General features: G+C 40.2%; 1 protein-coding gene across 1 annotated transcript; it reads right to left on the reverse strand.

The window, feature by feature from the left end:
• Positions 1-5,148: 5,148 nt before the first annotated feature.
• On the reverse strand, positions 5,149-8,519 carry LOC148014759 (GDSL esterase/lipase At3g48460-like). The gene has a single exon (XM_087666913.1). The coding sequence runs from the start codon at positions 8,327-8,329 to the stop codon at positions 6,986-6,988; it is 1,344 nt and encodes a 447-aa protein (XP_087523039.1). The 5' UTR covers positions 8,330-8,519; the 3' UTR covers positions 5,149-6,985.
• Positions 8,520-21,846: the final 13,327 nt, after the last annotated feature.

Here is a 21,846-nt window from a genome sequence, read left to right on the forward strand (position 1 = left end):
GGGTAAATTTTTATTAGGTGATAAATATTAATAGGAAAACGATGGTTTATTTTATCCATTAAAAACTTATTAAGTTGTACAGTGTTACGTTCTCAGACTACGTATCAACTTAGGGTCTCTAAATGCAAGTTCTTTTTTACAAATTAATTTGGGGTTTTTCTTTTTTTAAAATTAGTTTTGATATGGATGTGTGATTGGTATTTTTTTCTTTTGTTCATTCAACGAAATGTAGGTTGAAAGCTAAGTACAAAGGGCCAATAAATTTTTTAGTTTTTTTTCAAACATTTTCTAGCAATTTCTCATATTTGAAAAATACTTTTTTCAAGAATTTAGATGTTTAATGAGGTTTTGTATTCAAATAATTGTTTTCCAATTGATTTTGACCATTTCAACACCTGTAAGGATCCAAAAATATAAAGAAAAGTTGGTGTAATTTTTTGGATTTTTTTAAAACTTCTTGATTTTTTTAAATTTCAAGAATTTGTGGTAAATTTCTATGAAATTGAAGGGTTTTCTTTTTTTCTTTTTTTTTCTATTTGTATTTTTAGTTAAAAAATTATTAAAATTTTTAGAAAGTATAAATATTGTATCAAAAAAAAATTTAGAATATTTTTATATTTATTTAAACTTTTTTGGATTTAAAAAAATAAATTTAAATGTGTTTTTAGGGTTTTTCAATTTTGGAGATTACATATTGGGGAATATGTACTTGGAAATGGGTTACATGTTAATTGCATATGAACAACAGCTAGTTGAGTAGTCCGCCCGCCTCACGGATTAGACCTCATGCGCATCCTCGCACGTGAATGCATGCAAACCAAGCACGTTGTCGTGCTGCTACGTGCACATCGTATAAAAAGAATCTAGAGTATGGCTTTCTTTTAGATTTAGAGAGCCAATGCCACTTTAGGCATTAGTGTTAGTGTCCATGGTTCAAAATATTAGAATTTTTCGGATAAGTTTTTAGTCAAATTTTTATATTCTAGATATTGTCTCTTGTAAAAAAAATCCATAAAACTATAGATAGCTTCTAGATTAGGATGACATGTAAAAGAAAGCATGTAGCTTTCAGCCAATTTGAGAGGATTTTATGTAAAAAGAGAGATTGAAAAAATCGCATGATGTGCGATTGTTGTTTTCAGGCAGTGAACAACACTCCGAAGTGGGAAATGAAGGAGTGATCTGGCAAAATTTTGGCTAGGTGTCCTGGAATTTAACCCCCCTTTTGGAGCCAATGGAGGCATCAAATTGACGATTTGAGCAACACAGATGAAGGTATTATTTTATACACGTTTTTATAAGTAGAGTTATATTTTCTCATAATGCTGAAAGAAACTGACAGCCTTTATCTCTGTTAGTATTCTTCTATATTTTCTAATTCTTTTTGGGAGTATTCTTCTACATCTTCAATATCTTTGAACCCCTTCTCTTCCATCTACTCCTCTCCCTAAATCTACCTTCGCCCTGCTGTCTCTTATATTCAAGAACTTGGCTTGAAACCTTCAACCCTTCTCTTATCTCTACTATCTCCTAAGTAAAAGCTCTTGAATCCCCATACATTCTTCTCTTGCCAAAACCCCTGTGGTGACCTTTCAACCCTACGCACAGCAACATTGGTAAACCTAATGTAAAGGTCAGTGTAAGAGAACTCCAAGATGGGGGATTCTTCAGGAGATACTCTACAACAATTGGTGTGCATACTACAGTAGACTCGGTAGAAACAAATCCAAATGTTACAACAACAACAACAAAGGGAAGACGAAGAGAAGATTGATTCCAGAGCTGTCAAGGCCCTAGAAGAAGTTGCGCGTGAATTAAAAAAATTTAATGGTCAAAATCTCTATTTTCATTCGTTTGTATGTTGAGAAAATGCTCTTCTTTGGTGTACCGCAACATGCATGGAGCCGTTATTTTGCCAGACTAGCCAAGCATGGTCTTCAAGGAAGAATCCATGGTCTTTTCCAACAAGATGTGAATTGGGTTGCATTCAAAAAAGCCCTACATGAAGAATTATTCTTAGAAGACTTTGGCCTAATGACGAAGAAAAGTTCCACTAAATGGTTTGAAAAACCCAACCAAGGTTTAGCTGCAACAAATCTATACCATGAGTTTGAAAGCAAATTTGGACAACTTGATGTTGAAGACCAAAAAATTATGGAAGGTCAGAAGATTGAATTATTCCTTAAGATTGCATATCCCATTTTGCAAGAAAAGCTTGCTGATCGCCTAGAAGATGCTACCTCCAAATCAGGAGTCAAGACTGCATGGAAAGATGTTATTGATGCAGTTAACGTGATTGCTCGAAGAGAGCGAATGCGACTAAGATTAGGCTCTACTTCAAATTCAACAACTCCATTGATGGAGCTTGTTCAACCTTCAAAATCCCTTATTCCTTTGACTAATCAACCAACTCTTTCTTCTTTTGTTCCTTCTAAAAATGATATAATGGATGAACTCATTAAAAGCATGTGTGACCTTCATTTGAATCTTACAGAAATTAGTTCCAAGGTGGAGAAGATGTCAAAGTTGAAGAATGACGAGGATGATCATAAACTCAAAGACCCATGAGAGAAGGCTTTAAGAGGCACTGTATTTGGTGCAATAGCCAACAACATGACAAGAGGGAGTGTTCTGCCTTTCATGAGACTAAAGCACAAAAGCTCGTCTTTTGGAAAGACTGAAACATTCATGCAGATGAAACTGGTCTTTCATTGGAGCCAAATTTTGGAAACATGGTGGAATGATAAAAAGAGAAGATTTAGCTGTAAAGAATGCCTATGCAACAATTGTGCAGCTACCTATGGACTGCAAATTGAGCCAATTAAATCAATTTTGAAAGCATGTAAAGCTAATGTGTAATCTAAAGTATAGATGTAGGCACTAGATTAAATGGAACATGGTAAAGCAGCCAAAGAAGAATTGGCTGATGTGCATTCGAGGAATAATTGGTTGGAAAGAACCGGTAGATTCTTTTTCCGCCTTTGCACATTTGGCTGATGTCAATCATAAAGAAGTCTTGATTGAAGAAAAGAGAAGAAGAGAAGATGAGAACCAGGGCCTTCCTCTTCTGGCTCTCCAAAACGGGTAACTAGAAGAACGTTTGAACAACCAAAGCTTGCTGAAAATATAACCCTAGATCAAGAGATGGAATATGTGCCACAAACAAAAAAGAGTGAAGGAAAGAAGAAAGGCAAACAGCCAGGCTACAATTTGCAGTCTGACATAGAATCTGCAATCGATCTCAAACAAGTTCTAGAAAAACAAATTCTGGGAAGCAAAATTGAATTCACCTTAGGCGAAATTCTTGGAATTGCCAAACGTGAATTCCATGATGTAATTATTAATGTAATCAAAAGGAAAAGATAATATGTTGGTGATGAAGCTGAAGAAACAGTGCATGCTTTTTTGCAAGTTCTTCGAGTTTTTGTGCAGGATGAAGAGAAGCTGACTTCACAAGGAATTCATCTTGAAGCAGTTAAAGAATTAATTACAGCAATTTAAGCTGAAGATAAAGAAAGCATGAATGCAAAAATTAAAGACGTGAAAGCTGAAAATGTAATGGTCGGCTGGTCCAAACTAGTTGGGCAGTCCACCTCTCAAAAAAAGGCCATCTACAGCACATGCATGAGGAGAAAGAGGCTCGGTTTATTCTAAGCAGTCACTATTCCCGTACACATTGAGCAAGAGCAACAACGGAGACATTTGTCAAAATTGAAGAAAAAGAAACACCATGTATTGCACTCTTAGACCATGGCTCGGAGATAAACGTCATGGCAAGGAGTCTCTATGAAAGTGGTGGATGGCCCATAAATGTTGATCCAAGATGACGAATGAGAGCTGCAAACAACTCTTCTAGAGAGTTATATGCTGCATGTCCTAATGTGCAGGTAACTATTGGAGACATAAAAGATAAATTTTACTTTTTTGTTCAAGACTCTTGTAGTTACCCTATCATTCTTGGGCAACCTTACATTTCTGAAGTCCGTTTGGAAACAAAAGCTCTTGATGATGGTTCTTCCTATGCTCGAATCTGAAGCAAGGATAATGAACAAGCTGTCCAATTTCTTACTGTGTGTGTTAACCATCATCGAAACAGAGATCAACTACGTGATTATCATGTGCCTCCTAAGGCTCAAGAATTCAAGGGTTTTCAAGCTGCACTACTATAAAAGGAGGCTATGGTAGTGCGTCATGTAAGAAGATTGAACCTCCTTATGCTACAGAAACTTTCTCTAGCAAATTTGTATGTATGTACAACTTGTAGTATGGGATGTTATAAATCTTTTCTAGCCATGACTAAAGCTGAAAGAAAATATTTATGTCATGTAAAAAGGAAGCTGAAAACTTATGTCTTAATGGCTGTAAATGAAGATATTTCGGGTATTTTTTTGGACTGATTACTACTGACACATTGGCTGAAATATATACAGCTGCTCATGTAGAAAATCAAGCTAAAAATCTGTCCATAGAAGTATGTACATTGGATTTTTATAAAAAAATTCAAGAATTTGTTGAGCAGAAAGACATTGGTTTACTCAGCAAGGCTGGAGCGCAAGTGGAGACAAAATACAAGAAGATGGATAAGAAAGTTAAACCTCTCTTGAAAGTGAAGGGCTCACTGATAGGCCAGCAAATCCGTCAAGTCTTCGTGATCCTTCTAACATTGGTCACAAGTTCACATCTGAAAGTGTAAAAGAGCTCAAAATAGATGAAAAATCTTTCCTTTCGCCAGCTGAAAAACACTCTTTTATGCAAATGCTAATGAAACATGGAAAAGCTTTTGCGTTTCAACCAAGTGAAGTAGGCTCTGTGGATCCAAATATTGTGTCTCTTATGGTCATTTTTACAGATGCAGAGGCGTATTTTAATTGTTGGGATAAATATTGGATCTGCAACAAAAAAGATCCTGAACGATGGGAAACAATAGATATCATTGTCTTCTCTTGGATGAAGAAGAGTACAAAATCTCCCAAAAATTTTAAAATTCCCCCAAAGGTTGTATTGAAGGCCAAACAAAGTCTAGAAGAATCCATCGATTGAAGATTTTCAAGGGTATTAAAACTAAAGTGTTTATTAACACCACGTTTTTTAGTTTTTTTCTATCTCTTGGAAACAACCATAGACAATAATATGTTCCATTGTACCAAGTTCCAAATTAGTAAAATTCCCAAAATTCACGAAATCCATTTTGATTTGGAATTCCCATATTGATGGGAAATTCCCAAATTCTAGAATGTCATAGCACCCTAAATAATTCAATGGTCTAGCCTAATTATTATAGAATGCCAAAAGTAAACCCAAAGGCTTGTAACAATTATCAAGCCTCTTATGCTTTCAAACCAAAGCGTCACCAAATCTACTACTTTTCATCACAAACGTTTCTACCTCAAAGCTGCTGCTACACACAACAGCACTGATGTTATGGACTTCTTCAAGTGCTGGCTTTGCGCTCAGCTGTAGCTGGCTGTAGCTGACTATCAGCTTCATGCATGTCTGTTCTTCTTGTTTACGGCCGTATAACTCATGCTCTTGAAAATGATGGCAATGCCCCTAGGACTGCAGTCGACTGATGCTCCAGGAGAGATGAGGAAATCTGGCTGTTTTTTCTCCACTTGCAGTTGGATTCCGTGAGCAGTTTCTCTCTCGGCAGGGCATCCCTCGATGTCGACTAGCTTTTCTAATCACAATGGTTACTTGTACTTCAAACCATTTAGCTGGCTACTGCGTAATTAGGATGTCGCCTCTTGATCTAGCTATGCATAGGTGACTGCGGACAGCTCCGTTCCGAGAACCATGCTGGCTCCCCTTCTCCTCTACTATAGTCGGCTGCTCCTCAGGACCTGGTTTGGTCTTCTTTTTGCCGCTCTCTCTAATTTGCTGCATGGGCACTCTGCTTCTCAAGTTGAAGTCCTCTTCTGCAACGCTATTTTGAGAGAAGTGGAAGAAACTCATTAATCAGGCCTTCCTCCCCCTCTTCTCATCAGGAACCTGCTTCACGAACTTTTGCAGCTGCAGAGTACAACGATGACAGGGGCCTCCAGACTCGCCTCCCTCCAAGGTAAATATCAATAGTGGGCTATCTTTCCCCCTCAAATGCAGTTGACGGATCGATCATCTCTTCCTGCCATGCTGCTCTTTCCTCAGCCTCACAAGACTATAGCAGTACCACTGACAATCACGCTGATCCCCCGGGCAACCATGCAATTATACCTTTTTCCACTTTTCTGCCCCCTTTTTCATCGTTCCCTGGTCCATTTACTTTTCCCCATGTGATGAGCCACTTTTCTGAACTCCTCCTTGGCCTCATTACGCCACATGCCTTGCGCTATTCCTTTCAATCCAACACGTTAGGTGCACGTCCTATTTCATCCGTCATGGCCTTGAAGATATCCCTTGATATGGCTTTTTTTACTTCATCAAAGAGCATAGCTTCAAAGAGGAGAATTCTGCTTTCCTTCCATGGTGTCACGGAAAATCTCCTATGAAAACATTTTTTACTATTCTACCTATGCATAGGTAAGGAGAATGGAAGAACTACACATGGTTATTTTACACACCTATACGTACTTCCTTCACCACAACTAGGGGAAGTGTTTTGCTTTTTTAGGGTGAATAGAGCTTTTCCAACGAATGCGTAGTTACATTTATGGTTAATATTTCATAGTAAAAGTTTTGATTTATCCTTTTAAAAAAAGGGTTGTCTAAGTTGAAAACATTTGTAATCTAAGGTTTGTTTTTGAAATGTAATAGGAGGCACCACATGCCGCGCCACGTTACGAATAGGCCACATATTTCATTTACGACCGATGGAGAAAGAAGAGTTTATTTGCTACATTTTGTGAGTACACTAAGCATGCTGTAAAATCTTTTACTACTCGCTGTTGCTAGGTCGTTACGGACTCTCGACAGCTTAGACAACCCGAGTGTTTGCACCGAAGTATCGGAGGCGCGGCGAGCTCATGCACACAGATGCAGCGGCGGGAGCTCAATGAGAAGGAGCTCTGCAACTGGCAGCTGCGGTGGTTAGGAAGCTAGGTGAGGGGGACGAGAAAGTGGAGTCATTGAGCAAGAGGCCCATCATGGCCCCGTACATGGCGTCGGTGAGGTGGAGCCCGTCCCAGCTAATAAAGCGGCTGGGGTCGGTGCAGGGGCACGGACCGGCAGACGAGGAGGAGCTCGACATGAAGCGGGGGAAGCAGGCACCTCGTGTGTCGGTGAAGCCGTAGTCCGAGGCATGGTCCAACACGTGCAGGAAGGCGGCCGAGGTGTCGAGGAAGACGATGCTCACGTCAGGGTGGCGGGAGGCTATGTCCTGGAGGGTATCGGTGAGGAGCTGGTTGTGGCGGTCACTCACCGCAGTAATGTGGGTGATGCAACCATGAGCGTCGTGCGGGGAAGAGGCAAAGCGAGACATGTAGGTGGCCATGCATCCCATGGGGAACTCCCCCTGCACTACCACTCTCTTCACTCCTGTGCTGAGGATGCGGTGCTCCAGCTCGGAAGCTAACTTCTCCACCACGGAAGGAACCAGGGCAGCCACCGACGAGGGATTCGAACGCACCGATGACCAAGCGTAGTTGTAATCGTTGCCCCCGATCTCGCCCATATACACCAGGGCGTTGGTCATGTTGACGTCGTCGCGGCCGGCCAGGTCCGCCAGTAACCATCCAACCTGGACGTCGAGAGAGTCGGGAGTGCTGGAGCTAACTCCGGCCAGCTCCCGAAGCGTGTCCACGTCAAGAGCCGTGGCCCCCGCGACCGCAAAGTTCTCGTTGACATTGTGGCTCTGTTGGCCGTAATTGGTCGATCGTCGGTGGGCAGGGAGCAAGGGCACGCCCAGGGCCTGGCAAAGGAAATCCACCATGAGCCTGCCGTCGCTGTAGCGCCCCGTGGGCTCGTGGAAGAAGGTGGAGCCGTAGGGAAGGCTGGATGAGCCGCCGGGGTTGTTGCCGGTGTCGGTGGTGGAGTCCCCGAAGGCGAAGACCGGCGAGAAGGCGGGCGCGCCGGCTTGGCAGGACCTAGAGGCCGAGCTGTGGCCGTCGCCACCATGATTACTATTTGCGGAGGCTGCTGCTGCTACAGGCGCTACGGTAGTCGAAGTCGAAGCAGCTGCTGCAGCGGGATATTTAGTTGCTAACAGGGATGATCTGAATGTGTGGCTTTCGATTAGTGGTGAGCTGGAGTTTGGTCCCAGCCGCCTCTTGAGTATCAGGGCAGCCTCGCACCCCTTCTGCGCAGATACCAGTGCATGCAGGAGGAGGAGGAGTACTAGCATCATGAGTGTCTTCATGGACTCGCGGCACTCGCCCGCCTCGCCTTGACCCGCCATTATCAATGACAGCTTGCCTTTCCTTTCCCCTTTTCCCGTTCGGTGGGGTCGTCCGCGCGGTCGATCTTCGGTTCGGGTATCACGGGTTTAACTTATTGGTTAGCTGGCCTCCACAGTCCGTAACGCCCCAGCAACAATGAATGTAGTATAAGATTGGCTTCTTTGCGGCCCCTCATCACATTTCAAAAACAGACCTTAGCCAACAAACCTTTTCTACTTAGAAACTCTTTAAAAAAAATAAAATCATAGCTCTTACTGCGAAATGTCAACCCTATCTGTTGTTAGACATTTTTTGGGACAACTCTATTCATCCTAAAAAGCAAAACACTTCCCCTAGTTGTAGTGAAGGAACTAAGTATAGGTATGGCCAATAACCATATGTAGCTCTTTCGTTTTCCTTATCTCTACATAAGTGAATAGTAAAACATGTTTTACTAGGAGTTTTTTTTTTTGGGAAGTAGACGATAAACTGTATTAAAAAAGTAAGAGAAAATATACAGAAATGGACCTCAAAGTAGGGGGCTCTTGTTTGGGCCTTAAAACAACGTTCTAAGGCTTCATCCACCCATTAGTATCACATGCTGCATTGATTACATAGTAGTGGCTTTATTTCTTGAGATGTTGGAGCTTGGCTCAACCAGAACCATTGGGTCATGTAGTTCAAAGAACATAGCTTCTATGACTTCCATTTTCAAATGTCTTTCATGGTGCATAATGGATCCTCCTCCTTCGAGCTTGCTTTCTTTCCTCCGTGTTTCTTTCTCTTTTGAAATTCTCATGGGTGGTACCTGCCACAAAAAGTAAAAGTAAACATAGGCTCAACATGAATTTAATCAAAGATAACTTTGTTTCTACAAATCCATATATGCTCCTTTAGGAAGTACAATAAAACCATATCAAGTGGTATCTTCAAGGGCATGAAGGATGAAACATGATGTGTAGCTAATGTGTTGGATTGAAAATAATAGTGTAAGGTATATGGCTTAATGAAGCCAAGGAACACAAAAGAGGAGTTTAGCAAAAGTGGTTAATGTCTGTCATAAGCCTTATCAAAATCTATTTTAAAGAGCATGAAGTCCTAAATGTTTCCTTTCCTAGCCATTTCATTTAAGCCTTCCCAAAGGTTAATTATAGAATCCAGAATGAATCTACCTTTAATGAATCCTTTTTGTTTCTTCATTTTACAATGACTGCAAGACATGGGTTTGGGGAAAAGATTCATCAAGTTTGTCAGCACTCTCTTTGGCAATGCGAGTATGAGAGTGGCAATCAATGGTAACCTATACACTCACTTTCCATTAGTTAAATCAATCAAACAGGGGTGCCCACTAGCCCCCTTAATCTTTGCCATTTCAGTTGATGCATTAGGATCGCTAGTGGATGATGAAATAAGAGAAGGAAGATTGAGAGGTATGAAACTACCAAATAACAAGGATATGGTTTTGAACTTATTTGTAGACGATACTAATGGTACATTTTATAATTACCCTTCTTCTATCAAATCCTTTTGGGAAGGCATAAGGATTTTTTGTCTTCCTTTAAGAAATGTGGTCAATCTAGCCAAGACATGTATAGTGGCCTCCATTAAAGCTCCCCCTCTATGGATTAGAGAAGAAGGCTTTCATGAAATAGAAGAGGGCAAGATGTTCACACTTTCGAGTATACCAATGAGATTTGGGGTTTCCCTTGAACAAAGGCAAGATAAGGTTATAGAAAAAGTATGGACTACTTGAAAGGGTTGTAATTCTCCTTTAAAGGTAGGAGAATAGGACTCAATCACATACTCATCCCCTCCACTATTTATTTCCTTGCTTGTTGGAAACCTTCCAAAGAAGGATTTAAGAATAGGACTCAAACACATACTCATCCCCTCCACTATTTATTTCCTTGCTTGTTGGAAAGCATAGCCACAAATTTCTTATGGTCAAGTAATGGAGATATATTTAGAATACCAAAAGTAATAGGGAAGATTGCACATTCCCTAAAGAGGAAGGAGGATTGGGCATGCTACATCTCACCACCATGGCAAATAAAATGGTAGTCAGATGTATAGTGTGAGCTTTTCAAAATGAGATTGAAGATTGGGCTATAGTGATCTCTAATACATGTCTCACTTTCCACTTGAAAGATCTCCCAAGATGGAAAGGGCTTAGTGTTGTTTCATTGGCTTTTGAAAAATGTGAAATAATAATAAAAGGTTGCTCATATCTTATGAAAAGTCTTTGGGCTACTTGGTTCCCATTCCAAGGAAACGCAATGCTCTCTCTTAACAAGAATTATACCCTCCCCTAGAGTGTCTCAGACTCTATATGGTTCAGTCTATTTCATGGCCCCAATTGAAAGCAACTTGCTTTCACATGCACAAAGAATCTCAAAGAAAGGTGTTAACTAGTGGGGCTGGACCTATGGAATTATACTAGAGGAGACTAGTTGAGCCATGAATAGATAAAAAGAATGTACAATTTGAACATGGCAGCACACTAGCAATTGATCATTAAGAGACAAATGTGCTTGGGTCTTGGTTTATACAAAACAATCTAGATCAATGGGAAGTTTAGTCACAAGGACCTTAGTTGGTGGAATGACTGGTGGAATGACAAACCCCTCTTGCCTATCTTGGATACAACCTCACCAAATAAATTACTTCTTAGGCTAAACAAAACGTGCAATCTGAATTGGTATAAAAAGAAATGGACATATAGATTTCAAATGATCTAGAGCTCCAATAACGAACCTAAGGCTTTTTACTTATTATGGTTGATTATATAAAAATCCATTTGGTTCAATAGTAGAGTGTAGAAGATAGGAATAGGAAACAAGCTCTCTTGTAGATGCAAGGCAGCAATAGAAACCCTTCCTCATCTATTCCTAACTTGTAAGACAAACAACAATATTCTAAATATGATGCATGTGATAATAGCTCCCTACCACCCTTGGACACTTTGGAAGGAGGTACTTATGGGTGAGATATATGGGACCCATCCAGTGATATGGAATTGGCTAAAAGTTATTTAGCTATGGTGCATATGGATCTATAAGAATAAACTAGTTTATCTTTTGCATACTCATGTTGAGCCTTTGTTTACATTTAATGAATAATTTTTTCGGTAAATTACAACCATGTAGAAGAATTTAGAGCAAGATATATACAAATATCAAAAGAACAAGACTTCAAGAAGAAAGGCAAGCTTAAAGGAAGAAGCCCTAGAGGATTTGGAGACTAAGCAATTTGCCAAACACCAAGAAAGACACTTGAAAATGTAAATGTATATATGCATGTATGTATTTATATATTTCTCTCTCTCCCTTCCTCTCTGTACCTCTCTCCTTCATCTTTCTTTCCCTCCTTTTCTCTATTTCCCTCCACACACACACACACACACACACACACACACACACACACACACACACACACACACACACACACACACACACACACACACACACACACACACACACACACACACACACACACACACACACACACACACACACACACACACACACACACACACACACACACACACATTTCTCTCTTTGTTTCCCTCTCTCTATTCTTCATTCTTCTCTCTCTCTCTCTCTCTCTCTCTCTACTTTTCTTTCTTATCTTTATTTTGATCCCTCTTTATTTCTCTTTCCCTATCTCTTTGTTTTTTTTCGCTCCCTCTCTCTTCCTCCCTCCCTCCCTCTAGTTCTTTATTTCTCTCCCCCTCTCTCTTTGTTTCTTTCCCTCTCTCTTCTTTTCCTTCCCCCTCCCACTTTGATTCTCTCCCTCCCCCTCCCTTTATTTCTCTATTTCTCTCTCACTCTCCATTTTTATTTCTCTCTCCCCCCTCTCTGTGTGTTTCTCTCCCTCTCCCTCTCCCTCTCCCTCTCCCTCTCCCTCTCCCTCTCCCTCTCTTTATTTTTATATTTCTTTATCTCTTTTTGATTATTTTCCTTTCTCTCCTTTCCTCCATCTCTCTATTTTTCCCTCTATCTTATCTCTCTCCCTCTTTGTTTCTCTACCTCTCCATCCATCTCTTTGTTTCTCTCCTCCCCCATCTCCCCCCTCTTTATTTCTCTCCCTCTGTTTGTTTCTCTCCCTCCATCTCTATTTTTGTCTATTCCCCTTCTCTCCTCCTCTTTGTTTCTCTCACTCCTTCTCTCTTTCTCTCCCTCCCTTTCTCTCTATAGAAATTACATAGCACAATATATAAAATTTGAGCAAGGAGTAGAGAACACATAACAAATATGAGAAGAATAGAGACTGATTTAATTTCAAATGAACTAATACAAAGATGTATGTGTCCACCCGTGCACTTCCACTGTGAAGCTTAGGTGATGATCAAGATAGATGATAAGTGAAGAGCTTAAGGGTAGCAAGAAGACATTTGACTGGGTGAAAGATAGATTGATGATAGATTTAGAGGCACCTCCCTTTTATATCTTGGGAAGTAGTTTGGTCAGCATATTCGACTATATAATGAACCTTCCCTAGTCAGTGATGTATCCTCAATGGATTAGTTCACATTGACCTCCATAGGTGTAGCTATCTCCATACATTGGATAGTGCCAAATTCTTTTAAGATCTCCCATGCATACTTCTTTTGAGAGATGAAGATTTTATCGAGCTCTTGCAAGACTTCAATCCCCAAACAATAGTTCAACAAGCCCAAGTTTATCATTTCAAACTCAAAGATCAAATCCTTTTGAGTCTAATGGATCATAGCTGCACAATCATATGTAATAATAAGATTGTTCACAAATAGGATGATCACTATAAACTTTTCACTATCCTTATAAACATATAAGTTAGCATCTGAGACACATTTTTTGCAATTCAAGCCTAAAAAGAATTTATCTATTCACTGGTATCATGCTTTAGGGGCTTGTTTCAACCCATACAATGCCTTCTTTATCTTATAGACTTTATTCTCAAAAGGAGGGTCTCAAACCCTAGTGGCTGAGCCATATACACCTCCTCCTTGAGGTCACCATTCAAGAACTTTGATTTAACATCCATTTGGTAAACTGGCTACTTCTTATGAGCAACCACTACAAGTACTATGTGAATAGTGGTCATTCTAGCAAATGAAGCAAATGATTCTTGGAAATCAAATCCTTCAACCTATGAAAATCATAATGCAACTAATTTGGCTTTGTACTTTTCTAAGATGTCATCAACCTTGTATTTTACCTTCCAGAACCACTTGTTGCCAATAATCTTCTTCTTTTCTGGATGATCCAATAGCCCCTAAGTATTATTCTTCATTATATTATCACACTTAGCTTTCATAGTTGCTTTCCATGCTAGATCACTAAGTGCTTCTTACAAGTCTACTGGCTCCTTTACTTCTCTCATTATCTTAGCCATCAAGGCCATTGACTATGTGAGTACAAGCCTTTCTTTTCTCCTTTATTTTGAGAGACCTTCTTGGTTCATCTGTCTTTTTCCCAACTATGGTAGGCATATGATTATTGCAATCATAGAGTTACTGCACCAATCACGACAATGGCTTTTCCAATAGTGTGATTGTAGGTTGGTAAACCTTTTCTTTATCATTCGAAGATGATGCTTTCTCCTCCTTGAGGATAGGGACAACTCTCAGTATAGATTGGTAGTGGAATACTTCTTTGCTTGATGATAAAGTGGAAGAACTTATATTCAACTCCTATATTGTACATGGCTACTCCTTGAACACCACATCACAACTCACTATGATATTCTTTGCATCTTGTTATACAATTTATAAGCCTCTTGCTCATCACTATAAGCCAAGAAGATAAATTTTGTGCTTTTTGGATTTAGCTTGTTTCTCTTATCCTTTGGAACATGTGCATAACATTCACATCCAAAAGCTCTAAAATGTGAGACACATGGTTTCTTACCAGAATAGGTCTCATGAGGATTTTTGCCCTTAAAAGCCTTTGTATAACTCCAATTGAGAATGTAGACTACAATATTAACAACTTTTGCCTAAAATTATTTAGATAATCCCCTGATCTTAAGCATGCACCTTGCCATTTCCACAATGGTGTATTTTTGACATTCAACAATGTCATTTTGCTACTGTCATCAATTGACGCTTAATCCCTTTTCTCTTGCAAAAGTCTTCAAACTCTTTTGAGTTGAACTCACCACCACCATCTATTCTAAAGTTCTTCACACTTTTCCATATTTCATTTTCAAAAAGTTTTAGCTATTCTTTAAAGTTACCAAAATCCTGAGCCTTATCACGAAGGAAGTACACCCACATCTTCCTACTGTAGTCGCGTCAATGATCAAGATAAAGTAAGAAGATCCTCCCAAGGCTTGTGTAGGTATTTTACTACACAATTCAACATGTAACAACTCTAGAGGGGCTTTTTCTTTGTTCTTGCTTTCTTCTAGAAATCCCTGTATTTTTTGCTCATACAAGATTCACATGGTTTCTTCATTTCAATACAGTAGGTAGGTGAGCAACCACACATTGCTTATGTACTTTCTTCAATACCACAAACCAATGTGTCCAAATCTTTCATGTCGTACTTTACTTGTATCCATACTAGTGGTGACTATAAGAGCGCTTAACTTAATAAGACCTAGTAAAACCCTCTCCTGCACATAGTGATAATGCACCTCAATGTGCTTTGTTCTAGCATGATAGACTAGGTTATTTGCCAAGTGTATACTACTCATGCTGTCACAATAAATGACAACTGGCCCATCTGTAGGCTGATGCATATCGTAGAGTAGCTTATGCAACCAAGCTACCTCACATGCAGCCATTGTTGCACCCCTGTACTCAGCCTCTGTGCTCGACAAGGCAACTGTAGGCTGTTTCTTGCTGCTCCAAGTGACTGCAGCACTCCCAAAAGAGAACACATATCCACTGGTAGATCGTCTATCAGAAATACTACCAGCCCAATCAGCATCAGTGTATCCATGCAACTGTATCTGAACCCCAGTCTCATAAAATAGTCCATACTGCAATGTGGACTTCACATATGTGAGTATGCGTCTAGCCGCATCCAAATGCGGTTTCCTTGGAGCCTGCATAAATTGACTTACCAATTCAACAACATAGCTCAAATTTGGCCTGGTAATAGTCATATAAATCAAGCTTCCTACTATGTGTATGTACATAGTAGGGTCTTCCAGAAGCTCACCTGCATCTGCGCTCAGCTTCACATTCTGCTCCAAAGGAACTGAAATAGGCTTACAGCCTATCATTGTTAAGACTGAGTTGACATCACACCTTAGAGTTATGTATTAGGATTTAGAAGTCAAGTTAAGCCTTAGGGTAAGTCAGATATGAAGGGGTGTAAGTTTTTGGAATGAATAGTCATAAGTAAGGGATGTGAGGAGTTATCAATCCCTGAATGTAACTGTTCAAGTCAGAGTGCATATGCGGGTGTAGATCATGTCTGCGCGTCTGTCTGTAAGCAGAAACTGAAGTTATGAAGAACAGTTCAGAGTCAGATATTGTTTCCCTGTCTTGAAGTGGTAAACTGTTTTCAGTATTCATGTTATTTATTGCTGAAATGAAGTCAGATGGTTCTGTAAAGGTGTACTGTAATGATGGAATGTGTGTATGAAAGTTATATGAAGTCAGTGCAGTCAGAAAGTAAGTCAGTTGGATTCAGAAATGTCAGGTAGAGTAGTTTTTCAGGGAGTAAATCGCAGGCAGTAAATTAGCCTGTAACACTTGGCGATCCTGCGAATTGTTCAGACGGCACAGGTCTTATGCATGCGAATGGCAGAATTGTCTAATTCTCGCTTTCAGAATGGAAGAGGTCCTACTGTCTTGGTTGGAGGATTTTAAACATTGGACAACAGAAGCAGAGGAGCAAGAAGCCTTCGCGCAATCTCTTTGCAGGGAATTTTACAATTGGACTACACCAGAAGAGGAATTTGAGGTGTATGGCCAAAATTTCCTGACTGATTATTTTCCTGACTTACCTGTGGACGTGGTCAGATTAGTCAGGGATAGGGTCTGGAAATTTCAGTTGAGCAAGGTTTGCCCAATAGCCAGAAGTCGGACAACTGCAGAGATCAGGAGGATATGGGTTAATCATGAGAAATGGCAGTTCCACCATGTATATGGCTTTAATTCCATATCATCCAGATACAGACGGGGGAGAACTTCTAACTTGTGTTTGACTTGTCAGCATTGTCACTGCTGCATTACAGGAGAACAACACTAAGACAGGCTAATGATAGAGAAATCCCTGTTTTATGTCAGCAGAGAAGTATAGAGGGGAAGGCTTTGGCAAGTATTATACAAGATTACAGGCAAGGCTAGAGCAAGAGGAAAAGCAGAAACTAGAACAGAAAGGAAAGGGACATTACAGGTCCAGCAGTGGAAGTTAGGTAGACAGTTTGGATCTGGGCTATCTGAGTGATCAGGAGATACAAACTGAAGAAGTTGGTCCAAGCCAGAGTATCCCTGATGTTGCACCTATTTCATTTACACCACTTACACCAGATGAAGAACAGAGAAACAGGAACAGGTTTCTAGGAAGTTTGGCATGGTCCCAACTTCAAAGACAGTCTAAAAGGAGTTTGAAATTCCAACCATTACCTAAATTTTCAGGGAGGAAGAAGACTGCACCAAAAGTACCACCAGTCATAATGGCACAACCCCCTAACCCAGCAGACCTGAGAGTCAGATTTGCTCACTTCAAGGGTCACTCAAAAAAAGAGGATCCTGATGCCCATGTAGCACAGTTCAGCACTAAATGGGAGGCAAGTGGCTTAGCAGGAGTGTATGGGGATGATGTGAAAAAGCAGCAATTTGCTGCCACATTGGAGGGAAAAGCCATGAATTGGTTTACTCAGTATGGGGCAGCTCATTTTCCTGACACAGTGGCATTACAGACAGCATTCCTGTCTAGATTCAGAAAATGGAAGACACCAACTGATATTTTGAAACAGCTTAAAACAATGAAACAGAAGCGACTTCTTATTGAAGATTATGCACAACAGTTTCTAGATCTGAATGGGAGATTAGCACCTGCAGAAAGACCTACCAATGAGATGTTGGGGGAATATTTCTGCAATGGACTCAGGGGAACTTTAAGGACAGCAGTAGCAAGTACTGAAATACCTGGAGGTGTTGGAGGCTTTAATGAACTAGTGGCAGCTGCAAGGAGAGCAGAGAAGAGACTAGGTTCTACCAGATCCAGGAAGAAAAAACATGATACTGACTCTGACTCAGAGGAGGATTCAGATTCAGGTACAGATACAGATTCTGACACAGATTCAGAGTCAGAAGCATATGATTCAGATTCAGAGGATACTGATTCAAATGAAGATGGAAGGAAAACTAAAACAAAGAAGAAGAAAAGGAAACACAAACTGAAAAGCAGGAGTAAGGACTCTAGAGACAGGAAAGAACACAGAAAATCCAAAAGGAAGGTTCAAGACCTGACTAAACAGATTTCTGCCACTCTTAAAAGTATGGGGATCTCTACTTCAGCAAAGAAGGAAAAGCCCTACTGTAATACTTGCCAGAAACATGGTCATAGTGATGCTAACTGTTGGTACAACCCTAATAACAGGGCAAATTCCAACCAGCAAACACAGAGAGCCAATGTACCTGCTGCTAATGTAGTACAACCTGACAGGAGCAGAGCAGGGGATGGCCAACAAAATAGATTTGGAGGAAGAAATAATTGGGTACCACCCAATCAACAAGGACCTGCTGATCCTTGTACTTACTGTGCAGAGGTGGGTCATAGACAGGGTCCAAACTGTCCTTTATGGTGTAAACACAGAGAGGAAAGAGGCATACCCATTGTCTGGTGCACCTGATCTTGTAATCACCAAAACAGGAGCAACTTTGTCATAGTTACTTGTTCCTGTAAACAGTTAGAACAGGCTAAAGAGATTCATGGAGTTGTGAGCCATAATGTTCATTATGAGGATCTGGATGCTATGCATGTACAATGTGACTGTTCTAACTGTTTACAGGAACAGGTGACTACTGACAAAGTTGCTCCTGTTTTGGTGATTACAAGATCAGGTGCACAATATGTTGCTGACCCAGTTATTTCCCATAAGGAGATGAAGAATCCTAAGTTTTGGGATACACAGAGACAGGTCAGATTGGGTTGTGTGAAAGAAATTCAGAAAAGTCAGAAGACAGATAAGATGGGGACACAGATGCATCAAACATTACCTGTTGTACTACCCAGTATAGAAGAGGAGATCCATCAGCAAGAATTGAAGGAAGCTGATATGACAGAAGAAGTGCTAAAGGCAACCACTGTCACAATGGATCAAATTCTTAGTCTGGTACCTGAGTTTAAAAGACAGGTATTGAGAACCTTTTACTGTGAAGAAGTTCAGCAAGTTGAACCTGAAGCTTGTCAGATTGAACCTGAAGATGTGGATTACAAAGTTCCCAAGATTACTGTGACTTTTCAGCAACAGGATATACAGGGAGCACTTCTGGATGGAGGATCAGGGGTAAATATTTTACCTGAATTCCTGTATACTAAGCTGAAATTGCCGGATCTTGATGAAGCTCCATTTCAGTTAAAAATGGCTGATCAGAGAAGAATCCAACCTATGGGAATTCTCAGGAATCAACAGATTACAGTTGCAGGGCTCACTTTTTCAGTGAATTTTGTAGTCCTGAAAATGGATGAGGGAGACAGTCCATATCCTATTCTGTTGGGAAGACCATGGTTAAAACAGGCCAAGGTTAGACAGGATTGGGGGGCAGCTCAAATAACACTCAGAAGAGGAAAGAAGAAAGTACACCTGAGTATGGTTCCTACTGCAACTCTACCCAGAGAGGCTAGAGCACTGTATGCACAGGGACTGAATATGTTAGAAGAAGTAGATGATGATGAGGAAGATGCTTTTCTTAAAGCCAATGAGTCAGTGATTCCTGTCTTTGATATTGATGTGGTTAAAATTGTGCAGCAGTTTAAGGAGAATAAACTTTCTGGTAATCTATTACAACAGGAGGAAGCATTACAGGATGTACCAGAAGGAGAGGATGTAAACAAAATTCTGACTGAGCTGAAAAAGCCTTTGAAGAACAAATGGCCAGAACAGCTAGGGTGCAAGAGGATGATCTTCAGGATCTGAATTTAGGGACTGAACAGAATCCCAAAATGGTAAAAGTCAGTATTCATGTGACAGGACAGTTTAAGTCAGATTTGGAGGAGCTGTTACAGGAATTTAAGGACATATTTGCATGGAGTTATACTGACATGAAGGGAGTGGATCCACAATTCTGTATGCACAGGATTAATCTCAAAAAGGATGCAGTACTTGTCATTTCCCAAAGATACAGGATGAATCCTAATTATGCTAGAGCTGTTAAGGAGGAGTTGGATAAACTACTTAAGGTTGGTTTCATCTATCCTGTAGAGAAGGTGACTTGGCTATCACCTATTGTGGTGGTTCCAAAGAAGAATGGGAAATTAAGAATATGTGTAGATTACAGAAAGTTAAATGCAGCCACTATCACTGATCCTTTTCCCCTACCTTTTCAAGACACATTGCTGGATGCAGTTGCAGGTCATCAAATGTACAGCTTCCTTGATGGGTTCAGTGGTTATAATCAGATTCTGATGGCAGAGGAGGACAGAGATAAAACTGCCTTTATTACAGAATGGGGAGTATATGCAAGCACTGTCATGGTGTTTGGATTAAAGAATGCTCCACCTACTTTTCAAAAGTGGGTCCAGGAAGTCTTTGCTCCATATCTTACCACATTTATGAGAGTATTCTTGGATGATTTCAGTGTGTTTGGGAAGACTGATGATCATTTAACTCAGTTGAAACTCTGTTTTGAAAGATGCAGAATGGCTAGGTTAAGTCTGAATCCAGCCAAGTGTGCATTTGCAGTAAGAAGAGGGATTTTACTAGGACATATTATTTCAGAAGATGGAATGCAGGTGGATCCAAGAAAAGTTCAAGCCATTCAGAAGGCTAAAGCACCAGTCAATCTGAAGGAACTCAGTAGATTTGTTGGTCAGATAAAATGGCACAGCAGATTTTTGAAATACCTATCCCATGTTTGTGTTCCATTAACTAAGCTCACAAAGAAGGATGTGAAGTATGAATGGACAGAAAAACAGGAAAAAGCATTCAGGCTACTGAAGAAGATGTTACAGGTGGCACCTATAATGCAACCACCTGACTGGAATTTACCTTTCCATGTTTTTGGAGATGCATCAGATGTAGCTATGGGAGCAGTTTTGATGCAAGAGAAGCAGAAAGGATGGTTCAGGCCTGTTTATTATGCAAGCAAAGTAATGACAGGAGCTGAAAGGAATTATTCAGTTACAGAAAGAGAGTGTTTGGGAGTGATTTTTGCTCTGAAAAAATTCAGACACTATTTGTTGGGAAACCCTATTGTCATACATGTTGATCATCAAGCTTTGGTATATCTTGTGAATAAACCAAATCCAACAGGAAGGATTGCCAGATGGATATTGCAGATGCAGGAATTTGACTACAGCATCATACACAGACCTGGTAAAGATCATATAATTGCTGACTACTTGAGCAGATTGGAATCAGGAGACCCAGCTGAAGGAATAGCAGATGATCTTCCTGATGCGGATCATTTTGAGATTCAACCAACTCAGTCAACAGACTGGTATGGACAAATGCTGAACTATCTTACTGAAGGAGTTTTTTCTGAAAATATGAACAGTGATCACAGAAGAAAGTTGGCACTCAGAAGTGCAACATTTTCAGTTATTGGAGGACATTTATACAAGAAAGGAGTTGATCAGATACTTAGAAGGTGTGTTCCTGAAAGTCAGAAAAAGACAGTTTTGTTTGAAGCTCATACAGGAATTTCAGGTGGTCACTATTCAGGGGACATTACAAGCAGGAAAATATTTCAGAGTGGACTTTGGTGGCCAACTGTTATTAAGGACTCATACCTGTTTGCAAAAACCTGTGAACAGTGTCAGAGAGATGGATATCCCAGGAATCAGGACAGGATGATTCAAAATCCAGTGCTGCCTTTAGGGCCATTTGAGAAGTGGGGTATGGATTTTATGGGTCCATTCAAACCTGCAGCAGAACATTCAGGAAACAGATATATTCTAGTGGCTACTGATTATTGTACCAAGTGGGTAGAAGCAGTTGCTTTGAAGGATAATAAAGCCAGGAGTGTAGCCTTTTTTGTCTACAACAATATTATGACCAGATTTGGTTGTCCTATTGAGCTTGTATCTGATCAAGGTGTTCATTTCCTGAATAAAGTTATCAAAGTGCTTGCAGAAACACACATGATTAGTCACAAAATGTCTTCTGTATATCATCCACAAGCAAATGGATTAGCTGAGAGTAGTAATAAGGTGTTGGTTAAAATTTTGAAGAAAACAGTTTCAGAAAACAGAAAGGATTGGGACTTGAAGTTGAATTCAGCACTATGGGCATTCAGAACAGCTTACAAAGTCAGTACAGGTCTCACACCCTTTAGACTAGTGTATGGCCTTGAGGCTGTAGTGCCTATGGAGTTTGTTGTACCATCTTTGAGGATAGCAATACAACACAGGCTAACACAGGAGGATTC

The sequence above is a fragment of the Lygodium microphyllum genome, chromosome 25 (assembly GCF_053477565.2).
Source record: "Lygodium microphyllum isolate KBCC chromosome 25, Lygodium_microphyllum_v1.1.10, whole genome shotgun sequence".
NCBI classification, from domain to species: Eukaryota; Viridiplantae; Streptophyta; class Polypodiopsida; order Schizaeales; family Lygodiaceae; genus Lygodium; species Lygodium microphyllum.